Source organism: Stegostoma tigrinum, chromosome 23 (genome assembly GCF_030684315.1).
Source record: "Stegostoma tigrinum isolate sSteTig4 chromosome 23, sSteTig4.hap1, whole genome shotgun sequence".
Taxonomy (NCBI): domain Eukaryota; kingdom Metazoa; phylum Chordata; class Chondrichthyes; order Orectolobiformes; family Stegostomatidae; genus Stegostoma; species Stegostoma tigrinum.
Window position 1 is genome coordinate 35,350,146 of NC_081376.1, and position 25,679 is coordinate 35,375,824.

At 39.2% G+C, this 25,679-nt stretch overlaps 1 protein-coding gene across 1 annotated transcript in view; it reads right to left on the reverse strand.

The window, feature by feature from the left end:
* Positions 1–1,551: 1,551 nt before the first annotated feature.
* The window catches only part of LOC125462434 (brain-specific angiogenesis inhibitor 1-associated protein 2-like protein 1), a 140,792-nt gene continuing 116,664 nt past the window's right edge, over positions 1,552–25,679 (reverse strand). Inside the window, exons 13-14 of the mRNA XM_059654066.1 lie at positions 15,205–15,245; positions 1,552–7,711 (exon numbers count right to left, since the gene is read on the reverse strand). Of these exons, the coding sequence (XP_059510049.1) occupies positions 7,639–7,711; positions 15,205–15,245 (114 nt within the window). The 3' untranslated portion in view covers positions 1,552–7,638. The remainder of the gene's footprint in view (positions 7,712–15,204; positions 15,246–25,679) is intronic.

Below are 25,679 nucleotides of genomic sequence, written 5' to 3' on the forward strand. Positions count from 1 at the left end.
TAGGCAATATCACTTGACTAAGCATTTAGAGATCTTGGTTAATATTGTGGCAACATGGTCAAATCCTGTTAAGGCAGCTAGTACAATGCAAATTCAGTTTTTAAACTGAAAGTAAGTATGTCATCAATTTCTTGGAAAGAAACCTCACTGAAGGAAATCTGCCATCCTTATGTGCTTTAGTCTACCTGATGCTATATCTACAGCTATGTGACTGATTTCCTCCAAATACCTAGCAAGCCACTTGGCTCAGGGGCAGTAAGGAATGGGCAAGAAACTATGGTTTACACAGTAACACTCATCTCATGAATATAAAAAATATTGTGCAATATCCTGGAAATGGAAGTGATGGATAAACACTATGTACTTAGGTTTATCTCAGGATTGAATTTGGCAGTGAGATTACCAGAGAGAGAAACAATGTTGGCAAGTCCCAGAAAAAAACCCAGGATCTTCCTTTAGCTGCATGGGTGAATTACCTCCAATTTTGACCTCTTGCACATCCAAGTTGCATTATTCTTTAGCTTGAATTTCTCCAGGGAAGCTCTCCTTAAGCTTGTTCAAAGGAGTTTTACAGTGATGTGTTCCAGTATCTGTTGCTTTAAGTTTAGCATGCAACGTTCATTTTGGAGCACTTCAAACAATTCTCGCTTTAATAAAATTTGATGCTTCTGCTGGGCTTTCACAAACCGTGTTTGTACATGCACATTTGATCTAAAATCTTTCAATTTAGAATAAGTAGAAAAGATTGTAGAATAGTGTCTGTTGCTGCATAGTATGTCCAGCTATGTCCTAGATACTCAAATTGGGGCATATATATTTATCTATCCAGTCCACATTCTAATAACCTTGCTGTTTGAGACTTTAGTGATGGAATGCTTTAAATATGTTCCAGTCAGAACTTCAGCCAAGGGAAATTTCATTTAAAATGTGGAATGGGACCTGTATGCTACTCAACACCAAACTAATCCCTTATAATTGTGATTTCATAACAGAAAAACCAAAACAGATACTAGAAATTGAATCAAAATTCTAGAGAATCTTAGGTCGAACAGCATTTATGGAGAAAGAAGAAAATATTAAACTTAAGTTTGATTTGGCTTCCTTAGGTGTTGCCAGACTTGAGTTTATTTAGCATCTTATGATTCACACCTAACATGAGCCAGTTGGAGTTTAGTTTGATCTTTGTTTTTGTGACTGACTGATATTAATGGATCAATTTAATTTTAAGGCATGACTATGTTGGGTTGAGGCATAGTTGTATGCCTGTTTATAAAAGACACTTTTTCATTAATTCTAAGCTGTTGTGGATTCAGATGTATGTGTAACAGGCACCAGGAGCAATAGGGAACAAAACAGTTACTGGAAAAGCTCAGCACGTCTGGCAGCATCTGTGGAGATGCTGCTCCTCCACAGATGCTGCCAGACCTGCTGAGCTCTTCCAGCAACTTTTATGTTCCTGATTTACAGCATCCACAGTTCTTCTGGTTTTTATTTCAGAGCAATAGGGAAGTTTCATTTGCTTGCATTAACATTAGCAGACAGAACAAAATCTGAGTAAAAGTCAGACTTTATGGTTATACAAAAAACAATTCTCCTGTACACTTACACCAAATCATTTTACTACTGTTTTGCTGTTGTCAGTAATTTGTAAAGTACATCAGAATTAAATTATAAAACATTAATTTCACAAATGAAAAGGCTTAGAGGAAAAAGTTTAAGTCAATAACAATTTCAGCACTTTTAGTACAGAAATGCACTGCTCTAAATGAATTAAAAACTGAAGTTATGATCAGTTATTGCACTTTAAGACCTTTACCACTTTTACAGTACATTCTTGTGTTTTAGGCCATTTCAAACTATACAAATTATGTGGAATCACAATCTATAAACCTACTTATGAACTATAAATAAGAGAGATTTCAGGTCCAATCAATCAAGCTTCTGTTCTCTGACCACGGAAACTGATTCAGACCAGAGGAATAGTCTTCAAGCATTTCTTGCATAAAAATATAGACTCCAAAATGAATGAATCACCACATGAGGCCATCTTGGTGGTGGTGGTGGGGAATGGGTTTTATAGTTTTGTTCAACTTAAAAAAACAAAAAAATTGCTAACCACAGAACTTCATTGATGGCAGTCACGGAGTCATATCCTTTAGTGAAAGCAGCTTGCAACTGGTGACCAACAACAATGCAGACAATTTTGTTGGATTTACTGTATAGCAGTCCATCATAACCTTTAAATGTATTTTTGTGTATCACTTTCCACTCATTAAGTAGATATGGCATTCTGTGGGTACAGGGTCAAATTTCACTCTAGTTAATGAGGGTGTCAAAATCATTATTCTACCTGATCCCATAGGTTTCCTGTCCGGCAAGTCTCAGTGACATTTGACTTCATTCATCATTTCTATTAATCTGTTTTGTGCTGAAAAAAAAAGCATTTTATTCCCATTGTTGCAGAGGTAGCAGTCAATTAAGAATTAAATGGAATATACTAGAAAATGCAAATACTACCAAGTGGCAGTTAGGAACTAACAGGGTTGAGAAACTACATTCTTTAATACTTTGGAGCAGAGCTATTGTTTGGTATCTTGCAAATAATGTGGCTGGTTGTGTTATGATAGATTTCTAGTCATAAATACACCTATTCCCATACATTCCTTTCTTTAAACACTCGTGTTTTGTCATGTGTTAACATGTTTTTAACACAAATGGGCAAGAATACAATCAAATAGTAGCTGTTGTGCAAAGTTGCTAAAACATTTTAACAGTAGTGTAATCTCACTATATATAATTAATTATACAGATGTTAAAACTCATTGTGCCTGTTTAGATACAAGAATATTTACCTATATAAGCATTATATTTAACAGTTTTAAGTGTTGAGTTTAGAGGAATATGAAAAACTGGATCTCAAAATAATAGATGACTTTCCTAGTTTTACCTTTGTCCCATCTACTCTGTAGAAATAAGTGTCATGTGGTTTTTAGAGCTAGAATTAGTTTTATCCTTCCAAAAAGTGGTATTTAAAAAGAGCCCAGCAGTCTCCTAGATCCCCCATCGCTGACCACCCCATCGTGAATTGGTAAAGTTTCAATTATTAAATCTTTTGAATGTGCCTGTGTAATTTAAATAAAATTGATGGGTTGTCAGGCAATGAACAGTTACCTGATGTCTTAATAGGGGGCAATTAAAACCTGACTTTCTGAAAATGTAAACCTGACATCATTTCTGGTTACAGTTGCTGAGTTTAAAATTGTTTGCATTGAACTTCTGTTAGAAGCTGTATTCAGAACAATCTATGGAGTTCTACTAAAAATCAGTTTTACAGGAGTCCTTGCGTATTACTGAAGCTTTCAATGTTAGTTTTATCCTGGCCATTAATGTAACAGTTACACATATTGCAAATCACCATTGCGACAGTCTTTAATAAACACAATTTAAAGTTAAAGTACTTTGTGGACCCAATCTTCAAATTCCCATCAGAAATATAGGGATAATTTAATTGCAGTTTTTCTATTTACCTGTGACTGCAATTTGTTGGCCAGACAAGAAAAGTATTCAAGCTAGCTGGCAGAATTATTTTTCTTTCATGGTTGGATTACGTTGAGCATTTCAGTCATCCTATCACTTGCCTTGATGAAAATGAGACATTCTTTTCATTCACTACCTTTCACAACTTAGCGATGACCGTAAGTATTTTACAGCCATGAATCACTCCTGAAGTGTGTTTTCTGGGCAGGCAAGGTAGGTAATTTGTACCTGGTAAAGTCCCAATGACAAACAACAGCTAATCAAGTTTAAATGGTAGTGGTAAATCCATAATGCTATTGGAACTACTGCTTTAGGTTTCCCACAAAGTATAGAAAAAGAAAACAGGAGCTTTCCATGTCATTTAAGAATATGGTGTACAATTAACCCCAGCATGACAGTCCAGAGTTGTTTTGAGGTGTCACAAAACAGGCAAATCTGCATCGCCTTCAGAATTAATCAGTTTCTGGGCACCAAGAAAGTGAAACCCTTTAACACAGCTACTAATGATATTTTAGAGATTTGGCAGGACACTTTGAAAAATTTAGGAACACATACATCAGCTAAGCATAGTGCTTAGAATGGCAGATGCTGTCAGTATTTGTATAAGTTTCTATAACAGTATTCACAGTACCTATATTTGCAAATTTCAGTTCAACTTTGCTGATGGGCAAAAAAAATGTTTTAGTAACAGAATGCTAAGCATTTTCTTCAGTTTAGTGTTAAACCAAACTTCTCTAAACAGCCCAAATATCTTCAGTAAATTCCTGCTGAGTATTTAAAATATCACTAGGTTTATAATGCTGTTTAACAAACTTAGCAATATTATTATGTTTGCGTAAAATGAGTCAAATTTTCACAAATCTATCCACTTGAATGGTGAAACACTCAATAGTACATATTTTAGCGTGTTTGGGAAGACAAGAGTACCTTTAGCTGCTTAATATCCTGTGAAGACCTCATTCTTACAGCTGTGTCGAGGGTGTTTACCGTAAATATGCAATACTAATTGTTCAATATTGAACCATACTGCTTAATTGGGATCCTTAATATAGAATATTTGTAGCAACACAAATGTTTTCTCAAGACAACACTGCATTGTACACATATTATACATCCTTTGCTGGATTATGGGCCACTGTGAATTACTGTGACCTCCATTAAACAGGAAGTCTTTACTTCTCCCACATAAGCTCCATAATGAAAAGTTACAAATTACAGCATTGTCTCTATAATTTTGTAGAACAAAGGAATGGAGCTGCACCTCTTCATTTTAATCACATTCTGAGTATTAAGCAAACACTTCAGTTATTTTAGTCAGATAGTCTTTTCTAGGTCAGTGTGCACTGTTGCTAGATTTCACTTAATTTTACAATGGCAGATCACAGACAGTTGATAGGACTAATACTCTAAAGTAAGAGAGTCCACAAATAATCATGACGTTCACTATGGTCTGACTGATCATCTAGGAATAAAACCAATATTTAGTGGGGAAGCAGAAAGTATAGGCAGCAGTGGTCCAGCCATCTCAAAGCAAAATAAACGTAAAATGGTAGCTAGGCAACATGTTGAAAAGTATCTAGGGCTCGTACAAATGCCAGTTTCAAAAACGGAGCCATCATTGTTCCTGGGTCTGAGTTCAACCTTTGAATTAGATACACATGGGGATGGTACAACTGTCATACTTAACATTCAGTCACAGTGGAACAACAATCCTTGAATACCAATTTCAATAATAGGGTACATCTGATGAAGCTGTGGTGGCAATTGAATGTGCTCTAGTCCTCAAAGTCAAAAGATGTACTGTAATCCTGTGTGTGCGCGCGCGGGGTGGTGGGGGGAGGTGCAGAGCGGTAAGAGAAACAGTTGCAGATTGTAGCTGTAAGGCCTATAACAGATGAGAACTGAGGGAAGAACAAATGGGACTTAATCCCTGAAGAAAAAAAAAAATCAATGGAGACAAGTCCTTCCAGGAAGTAGGAGCAATACTAATTAGTACAGAAAAGACAAATCTGAAAAAAAAACTACTGCAAGGTAACACCCTACATAAGAGAATATGGCACAGGCTCAAAATGACAAACGGCAAATTTAAGGCAGATTTGTTACTAACTTGGAACAGATATTCCAGAAAAGTGCTGATGTAAATTTTAAGGTCCCTTGCTGTGGAAAATAGCAATCCCCATCTTACTAACCTTTCAGGGTTTGTGCATATTAAGACTTTAAATTTACAGATACATATCTCATCTGTGAGATCAACAGAGAAGTTCTATTTTAATTGCTCGATATTTTAGATTTGCATTTTGGCCCAAACACCTTTTTTTTTGTGTTCATTGTCTCATTTTATGTACACCTTTAAAGTTGATGAAAGTATTGTCACCAATTAGCAGCCTGTTAGATTTAACCACTAAAGCAAAACACTTCAATAAGTAACAAATGAAACTGGCAAAGTATTAGAGAACAAGCATTGACTTCCAACACCTCTGTTCCATACATAAGTGCACATATCCCCATATCTTTAAAATTAGTTCGTAAACTACAGTAAAAGTAAAGGAATATAAATTATTATACAACTTCACAATAATTGCTTAATCTTTGAAGTGCTGCAGTGGATTGAAGTGCTGTTTCTGTTGGTTCCAGGCAATGGTCAGACTTCCTTATTGATATCTTGTAGTTTGTTACATAGATCTTATCTGACTATAATTGGGAAAATTTGCAAGTGTACAAATTAAGAACACAGAACACACAAGCATTACTTTTAAATATCATCTCTGGCACTTTTTAAACAACTAAAAAGAAAATATGTACAGTACAGACCCATAATTATGTTGATTTTTCTTCAGATCAATAAAGCTTTGACTGATGCATTTAAAATGCACTGCAATTGGATCTAATCTGCCTTAGGAAAAATAAATTTGGTTGGGCTCCTACTGCAAGGTGTGCACGTATGTGTAGCAGATTTAAAAGGAAAATCAGAAAATGAACAGAAAATGTTGGAAATATAAGCAGGCTCATCAGCATGTATAAAAAGGATGGGTTAATCTCTCGTCTCATAGAGGGACTGCTGGCAGTTCTATATCCAAAACGTTAACTTCAGTGAAAACTATTAACATTTTGGTGTGGATCTTTGTCAATGTCCTTTATCACTTTACAGATGTGAATGGGCCAGCCAGTATTTTGTGCTTATTTTATATTTGCATCTTCTCACTTGTTAAATTTAAATAGCAGAGCAAAGGAGTGAGAAATCTCAAATTCTAGAATATTACTGAAAAAAAGAGTGGATGAAGCCTCATCAACTTTAATTAACTCCAGTTGGGTATAAAAAGATTTTAGAGAAAGAACGAAAGAAAAATAGTTTATGGAGGGAGGAGAGATTAGAAAATAAAAATTGTACACACATATCCATCCCTGAGAGAAGAAATGAATGGTTACAGTGAGTTGACACCTATGAATATGGCTTCCATTCCTGATCTTAAAACAAAATATGTTGTAGAATATCACTAGTTTCAAAAGCACATGTTAATAAGCTTGAGGCTTGTTCCTTCAAGATCACCAGTCATAACATGCATCCTTATAAACAAGCAAGCTCTGGATTTTTCAGATGCAAGGCTATTGATGCTCTCCACAGATATTGCCTGACCTGCATTTTTTCCAGCAGATTATATTTTTACAATCTCCACAGTCCTACCTCCCATATTCAATAATGAGCAATGCATCCAGATTTCCCCCCAAAACAACTGTTTCAGATAATATATTAGACAACAAAGTGAATGAATTTCTGCTTAAACTGTAGTGCACAGGATTTTGTAAAAAATACAGCATTTTCAAACAATGAATGCACTCTTAACAAAAAGTTTTTCCTATTAACAAGATCCACTGTAAATGCTGTACTCTTTCAACTAAGAATTTTTTTTGTCCCATCATCATTCATACAAGAGCATTTCTGTAGCGATTAATTTGGATATGAGCATAAATAACATGAATGAATATAAACTATCAATAGCCATTTGTACAAAAGGTATGATTGCTTATATAGCATTAATTTAAAATGGCATCTGTTGGTTTCAAATGCATGACTGATTAAGGACTACATTTACAACGTGTGCACTAAATAACTGGCGCTGATCTGTCATTTGTTATTGTTGGTCGGAGCTTTACTGTAGCAAAAGGATTTCCTCCACTGAAATAGGAAAAACAGAAAATTAAAAGATGGACATATTACTATACAACTTAGACAATATTTCACCACAATAACAAAATAATCCATCATACAAACATTATTCTTGTAGTTTTACCACACATAACATATGCTGTGGATACAAGTGGGAACATAATACAAAATGGTGCATGTTACACAAAAATTAGGAACAAAAAAATGCAAAAGTCATTTTTAAAATGCAAAATTTCTGCGCACACAATGCACTTGGATCTTAGGATTGTTTCACGCTATGTGTACAATCTTGGCAATTACTTTTATGCAAATTAAAGAAATTGTAGCTTTGAGAAAGGAAAACTTACTTTTGAGTTGTGTAACTCTGTGATAGACAAACAGTAAGGGGTTTAAGAGAAGAAACAATTCTTAAAATGTACCCAGAGGGTTTTTAAAGTCTGCATTTGGAAAGTCCTACAAGAGGGGGACCAGCAATAACATCAGTCAAGTGGTACAGCATGTCAGTGACAGTGACCATATCTGAGTAAGATTTAAGGTAATCATGGAAGAGGACAAAGATGGACTGGAAATAAAAAGTTCTGGCTAGGAAATGCAGATTTTAATGTGATAACATGGCCAAAGGAGACTGGGAGCAGCTACTTGAAGGAAAATCTACGTCAGAACAGTGGGAGTTCTTTAAAAAATAAAATAGTTCAGGGCCAACATGTTCCTGTAAAGGTGAAGGATGGGGCAGCAAATCCCAAAAACCCGGAGTGTCATGGAATGCTCAGGATTGGACAAGGTGGAAAAGGGAAGTCTATAACAGACACAGAGGACTCAAAACCACAGACCCTAGAGGCACAAAGAAAGTTACTTATCTTGGGATTACTTAAAAATATAATTAGAAAAGCAAAGAGTGGGGTGGGAATGTAAATACTAATGGGTAAAGTAAAGGCATGTTACAAGTTCATTAGGAGCAAGAGGACAACAATGAAAAATAGAGGCTACGGAGACCAAAGTGGCAAAACATATGAAGAGCCAGAGGAGATGGTGGGGTTGTATACAAATACATCTGTATTTGCTATAAAAGGAAGGAAAAAGTAGGGATTGAGATCAGAGGGAAAGACTAATATATTAGAATAATTTACAAATAAATAGTGACATTATTAGATTTAGCAGGCTTAAAATATGGAGCCCAGATGAGGTTTTGCTCAGGCTGCTGTGGGAGGCAAGGGGAGATTGTACGAATCCAGACAGGAATTTTCAAATCCTCTGATAAAGGGGAGGTGTTGGAGGACAGAAGGGCTGCTAAAATGGGTTACATTATTCAAGGAGGGTGATAAAGATGAACCAGAATACTACAGGCCAGTGAGCATCAGCAATAGGGAAACAATTGGTTTAAAACAAAAAATAAAATCCATGGGAAAAATTTGTAATGATTGTAACCCAGATTCACCTTGTTGGCCATGAGGTCAGTGATTGGACTTGTTAATCTTGGCCAAAAAGGAAAGCCTTGGCTGACCAATATAAGCAGGAGATTTGAATCTCTTCAGTTCAGGTGACTGCATCTGAGCTGGCTGGCCACAGCCAGTGTACTGTGCACAACTAAATGAAGGGTGGCTTGGAGACAGGATACCAGTTTCTGTGCTGTTCTCTCAGTGGCGATGAGAGAAAACAGGACATGTCTGAAGAACATTGGCTCGCAATCTTGGAGTTGGGGTGAAAATTTCTGTCATTGTGCCTTTGTTTGGGAAGCTTGACTAATTTGATCCTGAAGACTGAGTCCAGTATGTGGAAAGAATGAGATATTTTTTCTGGGAAAACAACACTGGGGCAGATGAAAAGCAACATGTAATCCTTCTGACTACTTATGGATTGCAGCATTTTTGGTTATTAGGGGCTTAACTTTTCCAGAGGCATATCCTTTACAAAGCTGGACTGGAGCCATGCCTACCTGCAATTGTGACAGAATGAGGAGACCCAGAGTTACCCTATAATTAAAACCCATAACAGTTTACATCAATATGCAAGACTGCCATTTGGGGTATCATCAGTCTGCATCCTTTTCCACTATACCATGGAGAACATTTTACAAGGGCTTTCCCAGGTTGCCATTTATCTGGATGATGTACTAATAACAGGAAGACCAATAAAGACAGGCAGGTATGCACCTTGGAAAGTAAAAACATGTGTCCTTGGTACATCAAATGACCTACTTGGGCTACAGAGTCAACAAAATCAGGTTACACCCATAAGAAAAGAAAGTGAGAATGATGAAAAGGAGCCCAGCTCCCACCTCTGTACCGTAGCTAAGGTCTTTCCTGAGGCTAGTGAATTATTACGGAAAATTCATACGTAACCTGGCTTCCACCTTGGCACCCTTACACCTGCTATTGAAAAATGGTCAGCCTTGGAAATGGTTGCATAGTCGATTAGTAGGCTTTCTTAAAGTGAAAAAGCAGCCGTAAAAAGGTGTTAGCCCACTGCGATCTGAAGCGAGCTAGTGCTGACATGCAATGCCTCCCGTATAGTATCAGGATAGCATTGGCTCACAGGTGGCCTAATGGAGAAGAATGCCTGATAGTATATGCTTCCCAGACTTTGACTAATGACAAACGCAAATATACCCAGAAAGAGAAAGGAGGTTTGGCAGCCATCTTTAGTGAGGAAGTTCCACCATTAACTTTATCGATGGAAATTTTTCATAGTAACAGATCACAAGACACTGCTAAGGCTGCTGAAGGAAGACAAGGCGTTGATACCCATAGCTTCTGGTAGAATTCAGCATTGGGCCCTTATTCTCAGCGCATACAAGGACAAGTTAGAACACCATCCAGGAAGCCAAATGGTTAATGCGGATGCCTTGAGCCACCTTTCACTGGCAGATACATCATTAGTGGTGCCTCCCCTGGAAGAGTCTGTTTTGGTTTCCTACAGACCGTTCCATTCACTGCAGACAATATTCGACTGCAGACACAAAGATCCTGTCCTAACGAAATTAAAACAGCTGGTGGTAACAGGGGAAACAGAAGGACACAAGGGCTGGATTGAAACCTCTCTTGACCCAGTGAGACCACATCACTGTACTATGGGGAACAAGGGTGATTGTCCTGAGTAAAAGTTGCTGCCAGATATTGGCTGAGCTGGCAAGAAGCTATGCCTGGTGGCTGGGGTTGGATGCTGACATAGCTGTGTTGGTGTGGCAGTGCTCAGAGTACCAACAAGGACAAAAATTGACACCAGCGGTGTCCCCACATTCGTGGGAATGGCTGGGAAAACACTGGACTCAACTGCATGTTGACTATGCCAGTCCTTTTCATGGGCTTAATGTTCCTGGTCATTGTGGACACTCATTCAAAGTGGTTGTACGTGCATAAAGTTTGATTGGCAAACTCAGGGAGGATGGCTGAGAAGCTGCAAACTTCATTCATGATACATTGACTCCCGGAAGTATTGATCACAGACATTGGGATGTTATTTACCAACAGGGAATTTGAACATTTCCTCAAGTGAAATGGCACTGGGCACATAAGGACAGCTCCATATCATCCTAACGTCCATAGGTCTAGTGGAAAGAGCAATCCAAGTATTGAAGGCAGGCTTAAAAGAAGCCTCCTGCACCATGAATTGACACCAAACCGTCCCAGTTCCAGTTTGATTATAGAGCCACACCACACGCAACAGGGATAGCTCCAGCAGAGTTGCTGATGGAAGAAGACCCCGCACCAGGTTAAACCTGATATTCCGAGACAAGGTTGTGGGAGAGGTGAAATGGCAACAGGAATGCCAAAGATGGCCACATGCCACCTCTGAGTGAGGGACACAATTTAATTCAGGGGATGAAGTTTGGTGCCATTACCGTGGAGATAGCCCTGTATGGTGAGGTTGACGCGAGGTCAGGTCTCATCACTTACAAAGTTTGGGTAGGTGATACAGTCCTGAAGAAACATGTGGATCACCTGAAAGCTATTACCTTTCAAATAGGGCAAGGGCAAAACAAACCTGGCTCCTCAGAATAGCCAGAAAGCCTGTCAAAAACCATAGGTTCTCCGCCTCCATCTACTGTCGAGCAAACTTCAGTACAAGAAGGATGCAGCCTCAATACCATTACTGCCAGGCGAAGGAGAGGAGGAAACCCTTCCAAGATGCTCCAGATGCAAGAGGCAGACAACATTCTGGTACATGCCGCCCGTGTCAGAGTCCAAATCAGAGGAACCAGACTTGGGGCAAAATCATTGCAGGAAAAGCTACAAGCCAAAGACCAGGCCCACATCCCTGGACTTGGGAGGGGAGGGATATAGTGGTTGGAACCAGGTTGATCTCGTTGACTAAGAGGTTGTTTATTGTGGTTGTTAACCTGGGCCAATCAAGAAAGCCCTGGCTGACCAATATGACCAAGAGATTTGAATCTCTACAGTTCGGGTGACTGACTGAGCTGGCTGCCCACAGCTAGCGTACTATGCACAAGTGGCTTGGTGACAGGATAATGGCCTCTGTGCAGTTATTTCAGAATTAAACTCCACTGGTTAAGACTGGTCAAGAGAGCAAGAACCAATGGGGTTCAGGGCATTTTCGCAAATTGGATTGAAAATTGGCTTAGTAGACGGAGGCAGAAGCGATGGTCAAAAGTTGTTTTAGTGAACGGAAGCCCATGACCACTGGCATACCACACGGTTCAGTACTTGAACCCTCGCTATTTGCGGTGCACATTAATGGTCTAGACACAAATATAGGAGGTTTGATCAAGAAGTTTGCCAAAGGGCCTCTTTTAATGTGGTATAACTTTGACTCTATCCCATGTCATTGTTTTTTAGTTTAAGTCATATTTGTGAATCAAGAAAGTAAAAGATTTGATGGAATGTGCATTGCTGGCAAGGACAACACTGATTTCTCATTCATAATTGCCCTTTTATAGGAGGTAGCGAGCAGTTTTCTTGAACTGCTGCAGTCTCTGTGGTGCGGATACACAGAAAGTAGAGATCCATAATTTTGATTCAGTGAATAACGAAGGAACAGTTTTTCTATTCTAAATCAAAGTGTTATACAACTTAGAGGCAAACATGAAAGTGATGGTGTTTCCACATGCATTCTAAGGTGGTACTTGATAAATTGTTTCCCATTCCAAGGATTGCGAATTGAATAATTTTCATCCATCCCTGCCATCTAAGTGTGAACAGCCTGGACAGTTCTGTGTTCATGAAGGGGAAAAGGGGGGATGTAGGTTAGCTGATTGTGAGGAAAAAGGGGTTAGGAACAGGAATCCATTTTAACAGTTAGATCGCACTCACCATTCAAACAAAAGGTAAGGTGGCCTGAAGTGGGAAGCGAGAAATGCAATTGCTTTGCCACTTGCGAAGATCTTTGCATCCTCGCTCTCCACTGGAGTCGTACCTGAGGACTGGAGAGAGGCAAATGTAATTCCTCTCTTCAAGAAAGGAAATAGGGAAATCCCCGGCAATTTTAGACCGGTAAGTCTCACGTCTGTCGTCTGCAAGGTGTTAGAAAGGATTCTGAGGGATAAGATTTATGACCATCTGGAAGAGCATGGCTTGATCAAATACAGTCAACACGGCTTTGTGAGGGGTAGGTCATGCCTTACAAACCTTATCGAGTTTTTTGAGGATGTGACTAGTAAGGTTGATGAGGGTCAAGCTGTGGATGTGGTGTATATGGACTTCAGTAAGGCATTTGATAAGGTTCCCCATGGAAGGCTCATTCAGAAGGTCAGGAGGAATGGGATACAGGGGAACTTAGCTGCTTGGATACAGAATTGGCTGGCCAACAGAAGACAGCGAGTGGTAGTAGAAGGAAAATATTCTGCCTGGAAGTCAGTGGTGAGTGGGGTTCCACAGGGCTCTGTCCTTGGGCCTCTACTGTTTGTAATTTTTATTAATGACTTGGACGAGGGAATTGAAGGATGGGTCAGCAAGTTTGCAGATGACACAAAGGTCGGAGGTGTCGTTGACAGTGTAGAGGGCTGTTGTAGGCTGCAGCGGGACATTGACAGGATGCAGAGATGGGCTGAGAGGTGGCAGATGGAGTTCAACCTGGATAAATGCGAGGTGATGCATTTTGGAAGGTCGAATTTGAAAGCTGAGTACAGGATTAAGGATAGGATTCTTGGCAGCGTGGAGGAACAGAGGGATCTTGGTGTGCAGATACATAGATCCCTTAAAATGGCCACCCAAGTGGACAGGGTTGTTAAGAAAGCATATGGTGTTTTGGCTTTCATTTACAGGGGGATTGAGTTTAAGAGTCGTGAGATCTTGTTGCAGCTCTATAAAACTTTGGTTAGACCGCACTTGGAATACTGCGTCCAGTTCTGGGCGCCCTATTATAGGAAAGATGTGGATGCTTTGGAGAGGGTTCAGAGGAGGTTTACCAGGATGCTGCCTGGACTGGAGGGCTTATCTTATGAAGAGAGGTTGACTGAGCTCGGTCTCTTTTCATTGGAGAAAAGGAGGAGGAGAGGGGACCTAATTGAGGTATACAAGATAATGAGAGGCATAGATAGAGTCGATAGCCAGAGACTATTTCCCAGGGCAGAAATGGCTAGCACGAGGGGTCATAGTTTTAAGCTGGTTGGTGGAAAGTATAGAGGGGATGTCAGAGGCAGGTTCTTTACGCAGAGAGTTGTGAGAGCATGGAATGCGTTGCCAGCAGCAGTTGTGGAAGCAAGGTCATTGGGGTCATTTAAGAGACTGCTGGACATGCATATGGTCACAGAAATTTGAGGGTGCATCCATGAGGATCAATGGTCGGCACAACATTGTGGGCTGAAGGGCCTGTTCTGTGCTGTACTGTTCTATGTTCTATGTTCTAACCTACACTTTAGGAAGCACTGTTCTAGGCAGACATTATGGCTTAATTGGAAAATAATTTTGGGTTAGGGCAGGGAGGGAGTTGAATTGTTTCTAAGGATCAAATTCAATTTCCCCAAAAAAGTAAAACAGTTCAAAAAAGCCCTAAAAATTCAAAAAATTTTGACTTGCCGTAAGGCCCACCTAGCATGAAATGATAAACTTTTTAAAGCAAGACTGCAGTTATGAAGGGAGACTAAAAAAAATTGAAACTAAGCTTTCCATTGAAATGCTGTTTCAAGAATAGAACTCCCTTCAATCTGCGTAGAGACAACTTCCAAATTTTGCTCACATATATACCCGAAATACGCCACATCTGCAGCATCATGGTTTAAGACATGTTTATGTCTATTGTATAATGTTCTATTGCAAATAATATAAACACTAGCTCCTGATCAAGCACAGAGCTGATCTGGAGCAAGACAAGATATGTTAGCAATAAGCAATTACTGGAAGTCTGAAACAAAACGAAGTGCTGGAAATATTCAGCATGATAGGTAATATCTGTGAAGAGTAACACAGCCAACATTACAAGCGGAGACAAAATTGGAAAAACAAAATTGAAATATCGATTCTGTTTCTCTCCGTAGATGCTGCCTCACTTGCTGAGTATTTCCAGCATTTTCTGGGAACATTAATTGTTGTGAACAACATATCCCTTACCTGAGAAAAGGTGGTTTCATGATGCCATTTGCCTCTGAACTCTGTAAAAGGAAATGGAAGTTTGGTGCTGCATGTCTATGACAAAAGGTAGCATTGAGTTTACAATCCATAACAACTGGCTGCTGCTTTTGTAGCTATAAAAGTTGTAAAGAACTTGCATTTACAACCTAGAATGTCACAAAATGCTTTACAGACAAGGGTAAGTGCTGTTAGAAAACTGGGAACTTTAAATGTTGACGTGAACAATATCTAGAATTTCCCAGTTGTAGCACTTGACTCTTAAACAGGAAAAAAACACATGAAATTTAAACTGAAATATAAATACTTTGTATATCTAGTTTAATAATTTATGCACTAGGATTCCATCATGTAACCCCTACAGCTGATTTCTTTCCTTATTTGGATTCAAACAGAAGGCAATGTTTTCAATTATTCAAAAAAAAAATCAATATTCTGATCAACCCAAGTTATAAGGTACTACCATCACTGACAGGAAGTGTCTAACCAACCCTGAAAAGATAATTGAAAGAGATAATTAGGGAAATATTTTTTATTTCATTAGTCAACTAGATTTGTTAATTTATATTAAAAAAACCTAGAGTTATAATTAAAATATTTCTGATTATTTAGTTGCTAAAATATCATTGAGGTGTTTGGATAAAAATTTGAGAAACTCTGCTTAGGGATTAGAATTAACAGTAACTTCAACTAGAAAAGATAATGGTAGTTCAGTTTCCTCAGTCAGCAGATCCAGTGAAGGCACTGGAATTTGCTGTACAAAAACAAAACAGAATCAAATTGGATGTCAAATAAGATTATTAAAGTTCATTTCAAAAAGTACTTGTTTTGGTGAAAGTAGGTCAAATTCACTCCTTGACTGCATGATCTACTTAGAAAATACTGACAAACTGCTGCTTCAGGTCAGTTGCTCCTCTCTTACAGTACTGATTTTAATCACAGGAGGGCAGCATTTAACTGGAAAGGCACGAAGTAAATAATTTTTGGAACAAGCTGCAACAATGCAACTTCAGGTTATTAAAATCTGCTTTACACAATAGCTTCAATAAACTTTAAATAAACTTACTTTGATGTTACAAACAGCCTCCTCTTCATCACAAACATTAAATCTCTCTACATCTCCATCCCCCATTAGGACAGTCAGAGCTCTGATTCTTTCTAGAATGTCGATCCAAATAACCTTCCTCGACCTGGCTGAACTTATTTTTCCTTTCTAAATAGCTACTCCTTTAACGCAATCTACTTCCTCTAAATAAAGTGCTGTTATTTGGATCCACATATGGCTATGGCGTGGAGCATTCCCCATTTCAGGAGATATGCAGGTCCTCTCCCACAACACTTTTCCTTGTACTTTGAAAACTATAATTAATGCAGAATTCCTGTTTTCACTGCGGATTAGAAAATTTAATTAATATCACTTCCATCTTCCACCCTTCTTTTGTCTGCATGCACAGCTCCAATTTTTTGCCTAATCTACTTCATTTCTGGAGATGGGTCATCAACAAGAATGTGTTGCTAAGAAAGCGATACATTTTGTTGAAGATTTTCTTGTTTCCTCAAGACAATTTTCAAGAATACTCATGAAGTTAACAACAATGTATGTACTGTACAAGAGGACAGTGCTGATTTGTTGGCAAGTACACTTCGATTGGTATAGACACTGGCATGGTGAATGCAACTGTTAATGATAATTGATTGTTAATGGCTAGGCTTATTTCAGAAGCTTACCCACTACCAAAATTTAACAGACTTATCTATAATTGCTGTGAATATCCTTATAGACTTACTTGATCTAGGTTGTAACGTTTGAAATTCTCCAGTCATCTGGCAGCCCCAGTCCAGGGATGAAGAAAGGTTACGAACTAACGCACCTGTAATTTCTACCCTTACTTCTTTCAAAATCCTTGGATGCATTTCATCCGGTCTGCTACACTGTCAACTTTGAGAACCAACAGTCTATCCATGACCCCTCCCTTTCTAATTTTGAACACATCCAGTGACAAGTGACAGTTTCCTTCTCTATCACATTGGTTTGAGCAGCACCACTTTCGTAAAGGAAGAATGCGAAGCATAAATAACACCTCTGCTACGCCCCTGCCTCCATGTGTAAATCCCCTTTTCGGTCTCCAATTGGCTGTACCCCTCCTTTAACCACTCTTACACTGCTAAAACTCCAGAAGATTTTGGGATTCTCTCTATGCTAACTGCTAGTCTTTTATTATAATTCCTCTATTATTTCTCTTATTTAGTACTTCACCTCCCCTCTGAGCCTTCAGTACTCCTGTTATCAAGTATAGATCCAACTGCTCAAATCTACACCAAATGGACTGCAAGACAGCACTTATCACTGCCTTCTCAAGGACATCTAGGAATGGGCAATAAGTACTGGCTCAGCCAGTGATATCCCATCCCAGTGAATTTAAAAAAAACTTAAAAATAAACAGAAATGTTGATTAAAATCATTTATAAATTATGAACTTAAAAAATCCTACAACATTTTATGTGCATTACTACTGGAGGAAAGTCTGCACTTATGCAGTTTTTTTTCTGAAGGTTTAGTTGTATACTGCCCAACCTATAACCTCTGTCACCTAGAGATGAGGGAAGCATGTGCATTTGAACACCAGCACCTTGAAATTCCCCTCCAAGTTACATAGCATTCAGATTTGGATATCCATCATGATTTCGTCATGGTTTTTGTCACCACATGAACTATAGGGGTTCAAGGTGAAGGCCTGCCACCATAATCTCACCTGGGGAACTGCTGGCCATGTCCAGTTCCTAATAATTATTTAAACAAATCTTTCAGGTGTGCAGCATCATGACTTTTGGCACACTTGCTGATTTCATATCAGTGTAACACATATTCCACATTTTCAAAATGTAAATACCTTGTAATAATTCTGTACATTCAGCAAATAAAGGTCAAACTGAAATTGGTGTTAAAACAGATGAAATAAACCGTAATGGATCAACACTGAAACATGATCAGGCAGCATGTGAAAATTTCTCATTGCTATCTTTCAAGATAATTGCCTCAAATGAATGGTTTTAAAAAGTGAATGTTGGGAAATTGTGATACCAGAAACTCTCTCAAAAGAATTAACACCAAAGATTAACTGATAACAGAAATTGAGGGGACAAAGATTACTTCTCTTTAGGGCTATCTGCATTCCTGAAACAAAAACATTCTCCACACAGTACTAGAGTGAACTTGAAGGCGACATTCAATTCTTTTGGTGAAAGCACACAGTTGGTGGCAACTCTAAATAGTGTTTTAAAAGCCTTCAGATGGTTGGGAACAGATCACAATTGTTGACAACAGGGTCTCCAGCCCAGTCTATAATCAACTGCACGGCAAATGGCAGAGAATCCCAAAAGAATTATATTGCTGATGGTATTCCAATTTCAACCTGCATTGCCATTTCTATTGATTATAAGCATTGCATGTTGAATTATTTTGGTTCTTGAATCAAGACAGTGTTACACGGTGGAATGAAAAGAAAATTTAAAAACTGTCACTGCATTAGCACTTCCATCGGATGATGAAAATTCTCCAAGCAAAGTCTACAGGATTCCAAAATCTGGACTAAAGGACATCTGCTTTGCAAATACAGGAAGCAACTTTTGGGCAATCTGCAAGGTACAAAGGATAGACCCTAGAAAATGGACATTGGTGGTGGTGCTGGGGATAGAGACATTGGCTTGCATTTGTAAAGGAGGTCTGCACTCCTTCCCATGACAATAAGCCATCTTTAAAAATAGTGTGTATCTCTCAGACTGAAGTTCAGATGTACGAGCCATCAGGGGGAGCAATATTTCTACATCGCCAAGACAAACGTCCAGACGACAATAGTGAACTTCAGATTTTAGGCTGGAAGGGGTGAAAAGTAACAACCAGTCACCTTGCAATCAGTTGTTAGAGTGTAGATCTGTGGATTAGAGTGGATATGGGGATTGTTAGAGTGTCAGATAATCTGTCAACACATACAAACGAAGAGTGATTAGTCACAGAATATTCCAGAAGGCAGTGTGAGACTGAACTATATAGCAGTATGACTGACCTTCAGGAAATGGAAGAAATAGTTTAAACAAACTACAGTGACAGGACAAACAAATATGGCAGCTGAGTTATCAATGAAATAATTACATCTCAAATACAACAACATTGCTTAAATAAATTCTATGATATTTGAAGTCACATTTCTGGAAGGTATATTAGTTAGACATTATCCAAACATGCTCACTAGATTGACTCTCCTGTTTTAAAATAAAGCAAAGATGTAGTAACTTTCCGCGAACATGATGATCAACGTTGTCCAAGTTTTTAAAATGGTGAAAACTCGGAACGTAATGGATTAGGGTTAGGAGGAGCTGCCTGTATTGCATGTCTTTTTACATTAAACATTAACTAGCAGTTTTTGAATGTCGAAAAAATGGTTCTTATTTCAGACAGAGTCACCTGTTCATGTCACATGAATCTTCTGCTGAACTGCTAGCTAGCAGCTATGCCAAGTACTACTTTTCAATTGCAATAAATCCTTAATGGATTGATAAAAACGATTACAAGCAAAGGACATCTTGATCCAAATATCAAGACACCAAGTTCCCAGCCTAAATCACATAACTTAGGACACCAGCTGCAATCATTATACATTTCTTCCTCAAATCTTTTAAAATGTTGAATTCTGGATTTGCATGCACACACATTTAAGAAATAATTGTATAATAGTTAGTCTCAAAGCAATACCAGGGTGTCCCCTTTTGTCAAAAGGTATCACAGAATAATACTTGTAAACATCTTACAAAATAAATGTTATGTAATTTTTAAAGTTTGCATGCTCCAGATGCGTAATGTCAACACTGGAAAATATTTCTATTTTGGGAACTCAACATCAGCATAAAGCATATCTAGGTCATACACAGAACACATCAAACCTACACACTCATCTCATGAATACTAGTTTGGGCTTAGAAGAGCACTTTCCATATGGGTGAAAAATTCTACATTTTGTTGCAGTAATTGTTATTCTCAATGAGATTGCAAAGGACAAATTATACTTGAGGACAATAAATTGCTAACACTTTAATCTACTCACTACATCTGACTGAACGCGTAGCCACAATTTTAACCATAACATGTGCATAATTTATTTTGGCTAGCTAAACATTCGCATGTGGAAACTAAGACAAACTTGGACTGTTTCATTGAAAAATTTACAATGGCAAGGTTTTCATAGATTGATATGAACTTGTTGAAAGTAACTTGCTTTCTCGAGATAGTACTTCAGAATGACAAGCTCTACTATGCTTGTCATCACAATAGGTTTACTTATAATTTCACATCCGAGATGTACAAATAATTTACAAACCGAAGAAAAAATATAATTTAAAAATAATTTGATGATAAAATTCAAAACTAGATTCCAGTTATTGTATCCTCTAAAATTTAAATAATTCCTTCAAGTGCATGTTGTTTTTGCTCATAATCAGGAAGTTATAGTCTGATAACAAGGTTCCTTACCACTGAAGTACTAGTTGTAAACAATTTTCAATCTGATCTTCGTGTAAGTAAAATCTATCTGCTAACGATTCCATTTCAAATTAATATAGTTTTCCAATTAATTTATTGTTAATGCAGTAATTGTACAATATACTTTTATGAATGCAAACTGGCAAGATGCTACAGCAGAAGTTTTTGCAATTCTAAATGGTGGCAACTGTAAACGCTTTTTAGCAGTTTTAGTCTTCATGAAAATATCCAATGTCATTACACACTGGCAAAAGCTGAATTAACAGCTTTTAGGTCAGTGATTGTGAGGAAATAGTAACAAGTCTTTTTTGGGAAAAAAAAGCATTAAAAATAACTGCCAAGTACATCAAAGGAAAAGTAATGATTTCAATCAATAAGGCCCTGATGGTTCAATAAGCTTATACAATGAGTAACGTAATGATACAAATCCGGAAGTCCTTATGTTTCAGCTCTGGATCTGTGTGGAATAAAAGCTATAAATGACCCCAGATTCAAGGATTACGAACATTAAAAATTGTGCTGGGTTGGGGGAAGGAGGTGGATGCGAGCTGACGACTGGTGGCTGGAGTTAAAGATAAAAATAAAAGCTGCCAGATCACACACTCACAGAGCTGACTCAAAACAATACAGAAGTCTGGCAGCAAGTCATTCTTCCTTCCTTTGATGCCAACGAATTTTGGCAAAAGATGGAGGTTGGGCCTTCACATTATTCAACATCTGAGAACTGCGGAGCTGAGAATGATACTTTTCTTCCAATTGTCAGCTGGAAAGTTGAATATCAGTCTATGAGACTCACCAACTGACATTATCTCCTTTTTGAAGCAGCTTTCTAACCAGCAGTTTCTCCAATGTTTTGGTAATGATTGTTGTAATTAATCTGCTTTGCTACTCACCTATTACTTTCATTTTCTATCACAAAACAGATTGGAGGGGGGGTGTAGGTGTGGAGTTCAGAGTGAAAATTAGTCTATGTTAACGACCTTGTAAGAGGAGAAGCTAGCAGGAGGACTGGGCCATGCGGTCCTTTGAGCCTGTTAAACTATTCAATACGACCACGGCTAATCTTCTGGGTCAATTACACATTCCAATTTGAAAAATATCACAGTGCACATTATTCATTATGACAGCCATTTTTAAATTGCCTACTCTTCCATACACTTGATTTAAAAATCTAAAATATCTCTTTCTTGAATAAATTCAATGACTTGATCTCCTTAGCCATCTGTCATTGAGAATTCCACAGATTCACTATCCTTTGAATGAAAACATTATTTCTCATCTCAATCCTAAATGGTCGTCCCTATATTTTGAGACCGTATCCCTTGGTTTGATTCCCTAACAAGGGAAAATATCCTTCCTGCAGTTAGTCTGCTCAGCCCTTTAGAGTTGTATGCATTTTAAGCAGATTCCATCTTTCTTCTAAACTTTAGTGAATACAGGCTGAGGTGAACCAATCTACACAGTGAATCTCCACTGCACTCTGAGAAATGTATACTTTCTTAGGTAGGGAGACCAAAACAGCACACAATACTTCAGGTTTGGCCTCACCAAAGCCCTGCTTAACTACTCTAAGGAATTTATATTTTTGAACTCAAATAGTCTTGCAATAGGCCAATACACCATTTGCTGTCCTAATGGCTTGCTGCACCTGCCTGTCCACTTTTATTGACTCGTATATAGAGGACACTGCATCCCTTTGTACACCTAAGCTTCTTAATATATGACAAATTAAACAATACTCTGCCATTCTGTTTATCACAAAATGTATCACTTGTCACTTAGCAATGTTATAGTGCACCTGCCAGTGGATGGTGAGTGACTTGGAGGGGAGTTTGCAGGTGCTTTCCCTGTCCTTATAGATGCAAGTGGTAGTGGGTTTGGAGTGTGCTATTTAAGGATGTTTGGTGAATCTCTACAGTGTAGATAGTACACTGCTGCTGCTGGCCATCAGTTATGGAGGGAGTGGAGGCTTGTGGATGTGGTATCAATCATACAGGCTACTTTCTTTTGGGTGGTGTCGAGTCTTTTCAGTGTTGTCGGAACTGCAACCACCCAGGCGAGGGAAGGAGTATTTCATCACACTCCTGACTTGCGCCTTGTAGATGGAGGACAGGTTTTGGGAAATAAGGAGGTGAGTTGCTTGCCTCAGTATTCTTAGCCTCTGATCTACTTTCGTAGCCACTATGTTTAAGTGGTGAGTTCAGTTCTGGTCAATAGTCAACCCCCACCCCCCAGCTGTTGATCGTGGGGCTATTCAGCGATGGTAACATTATTGAACATCAAGGGGTGGTGGCTAGATTGCCGCTTATTATAGATGATAGCAGCATGGGGTTTGATTGGTGCAAACGTCTTAGAGTTGAGATGACAGACCAACAACTAAAACCATCTTCCTATGTGCCAGATATGACTCCAAGCAGCAGAGAGTTTCTCCTCGGATTCCAGTTTTGCAAGGGCTCCTTGATGAAATGTTTCATATGGCATTGACATCAAGTGTAGTCAGTCTGACTCCACCTCTGGAATTTTTCCAGATGCAACAACAGGGATAGCTCCAGCAGAGTTGCTGATGGGAGAAGACCCTGTAGCAGGTTAAACCTGGTATTCCGAGACATGGGTGTGGGAGAGGTGAAATGGCAACAGGAATGCCAAAGATGGCCACATGCCACCTCTGGAGTGAGGGACACAATTTAATTCAGGGGATGAAGTTTGGTGCCATCACGTCTGGAAAAATTCCAGAGGTGGGTACGAGGTGAGGTTGACGCAAGGTCAGGTCCTGTCACTTACAAAGTTTGGGTAGGTGATACAGTCCTGAAGAAATATGTCAATCACCTGAAAGCTATTACCTTTCAAATAGGGCAGGAGCAAATCACACCTGGTCCCTCGGAATAGCCAGAAGGCCTGTCAGAAACCATAGGTTCTCCCCCTCCACCTACTGTCGAGCAAACCTCAGTCCAAGAAGGATGCAGCCTCGATACCATTACTGCCGGGCGAAGAAGAGGAGGAAACCCTTCCAAGATGCTCCAGATGCAAGAGGCAGACAACATTCTGGTACATGCTGCCCGTGTCAGAGTCCAAATCAGAGGAACCAGACTTGGGGCAAAATCATTGCAGGAAAAGCTACAAGCCAAAGACCAGGCCCACATCCCTGGACTTGGGAGGGGACGGATATAGTGGTTGGAACCAGGTTGATCTCGTTGACTAAGAGGTTGTTTATTGTGGTTGTTAACCTGGGCCAATCAAGAAAGCCCTGGCTGACCAATATGACCAAGAGATTTGAATCTCTACAGTTCGGGTGACTGACTGAGCTGGCTGCCCACAGCTAGCGTACTATGCACAAGTGGCTTGGTGACAGGATAATGGCCTCTGTGCAGTTATTTCAGAATTAAACTCCACTGGTTAAGACTGGTCAAGAGAGCAAGAACCAATGGGGTTCAGGGCATTTTTGCAAATTGGATTGAAAATTGGCTTAGTAGACGGAGGCAGAAGCGATGGTCAAAAGTTGTTTTAGTGAATGGAAGCCCATGACCACTGGCATACCACACGGTTCAGTACTTGAACCCTCGCTATTTGCGGTGCACATTAATGGTCTAGACACAAATATAGGAGGTTTGATCAAGAAGTTTGCAGAAGGGCCTCTTTTAATGCCACGGCTGTAATGAGGCTAGGATCTGAGTGGACCAGGCAGAACCCAAACTGGGTGTCAGTGAGCAGGTTATTGCTGTGTATGTGGTATTTGATAACACTGTAGATGATTCTTTTCACCACATTGCGAATGATCAGATAGATTCATGGGGCACTAATTGGTTGGATTTGGTTTGCTCTGCTGTGCATGTACAGGACATACCCAAGCAACTTTCCACATTGTCAGGTAGATGTCAGTGTACTCAATGAGCTTGGCTAGGGGAGTGGCAAGTTCTGGAGCACTAGTCTTCAAGTACTGTTGCTGGAATGTTGTCAGGGCCCATAGCCTTCATAATATCCAGTGTCTCCAGTTGATATCATGTGAATTGAACTGAATTGACTGAAGACTGGTATCTGTGATGCTGCACACAACTACAGGAGTTTGATGTGGATCATCCACTTGGGACATCTGGCTGCTGATTGCTGTGAATATTTCAGCCTTATCTTTTGCACTGATGTGTTGCTCTGCTGTCATTGAGAATGAGGATATTTGTGGAGCCTCCTCCTCTTGTGACTTGTTTAATTGTCCACCACCATTCATGACTGGATGTGGAAGGACTGCAGAGCTTAAGTGATCCCACTACCAATGGATCAGTCTAACTGTGTCCATCACTTACTACTTATGATGTTTGGCACGCAAGTATTTTTATTTGGTAGCTGCACTAGATTCACATCTAATTTTTACATATGCCTGGTGCTGCTCCTGGCATCCCTTCCTAGACTCTCCACTAAACCATGGTTGATCCCCTAGCTTGACGGTAATGGTTGAGTGGAGGATACACCGGGGCACATGTTGCAGTCTGTTGTGGGGTATAATCCTGCAGATATTGATGGCCCATAGCATCTCATGGATGCCCAGTCTCTAGGTGCTAGATCTGTTCAAAGTCTATTTGTGGAGTACAGCGAGAGTGCCACACAACATGATGGTCTTCTCCACTTGGGCTGTGCAGTGATCACGCTTACAAATATTGTCATGGACAGGTGCTTCTATAGCCTGCAAATCTTTGAGGATGACATCAAATATATTTCTCCCTCTTACTGATTCCCTCACCACCTGCCACAGACCCAGTCTTGCAGCTATGTCCTTTCAGACTCGACCAGCTCAACCAGAAGCACTACTAATGAGCCGCTCTAAGTGGTGGACACTGAAGTCCCCCACCCAGAATACATCTTGTGCCCTTGCTGCCCTAAATACTTCCTCCAAATGTTGTTCATTATAGAGTACTGATTCTTCAGTAGAGGAGGA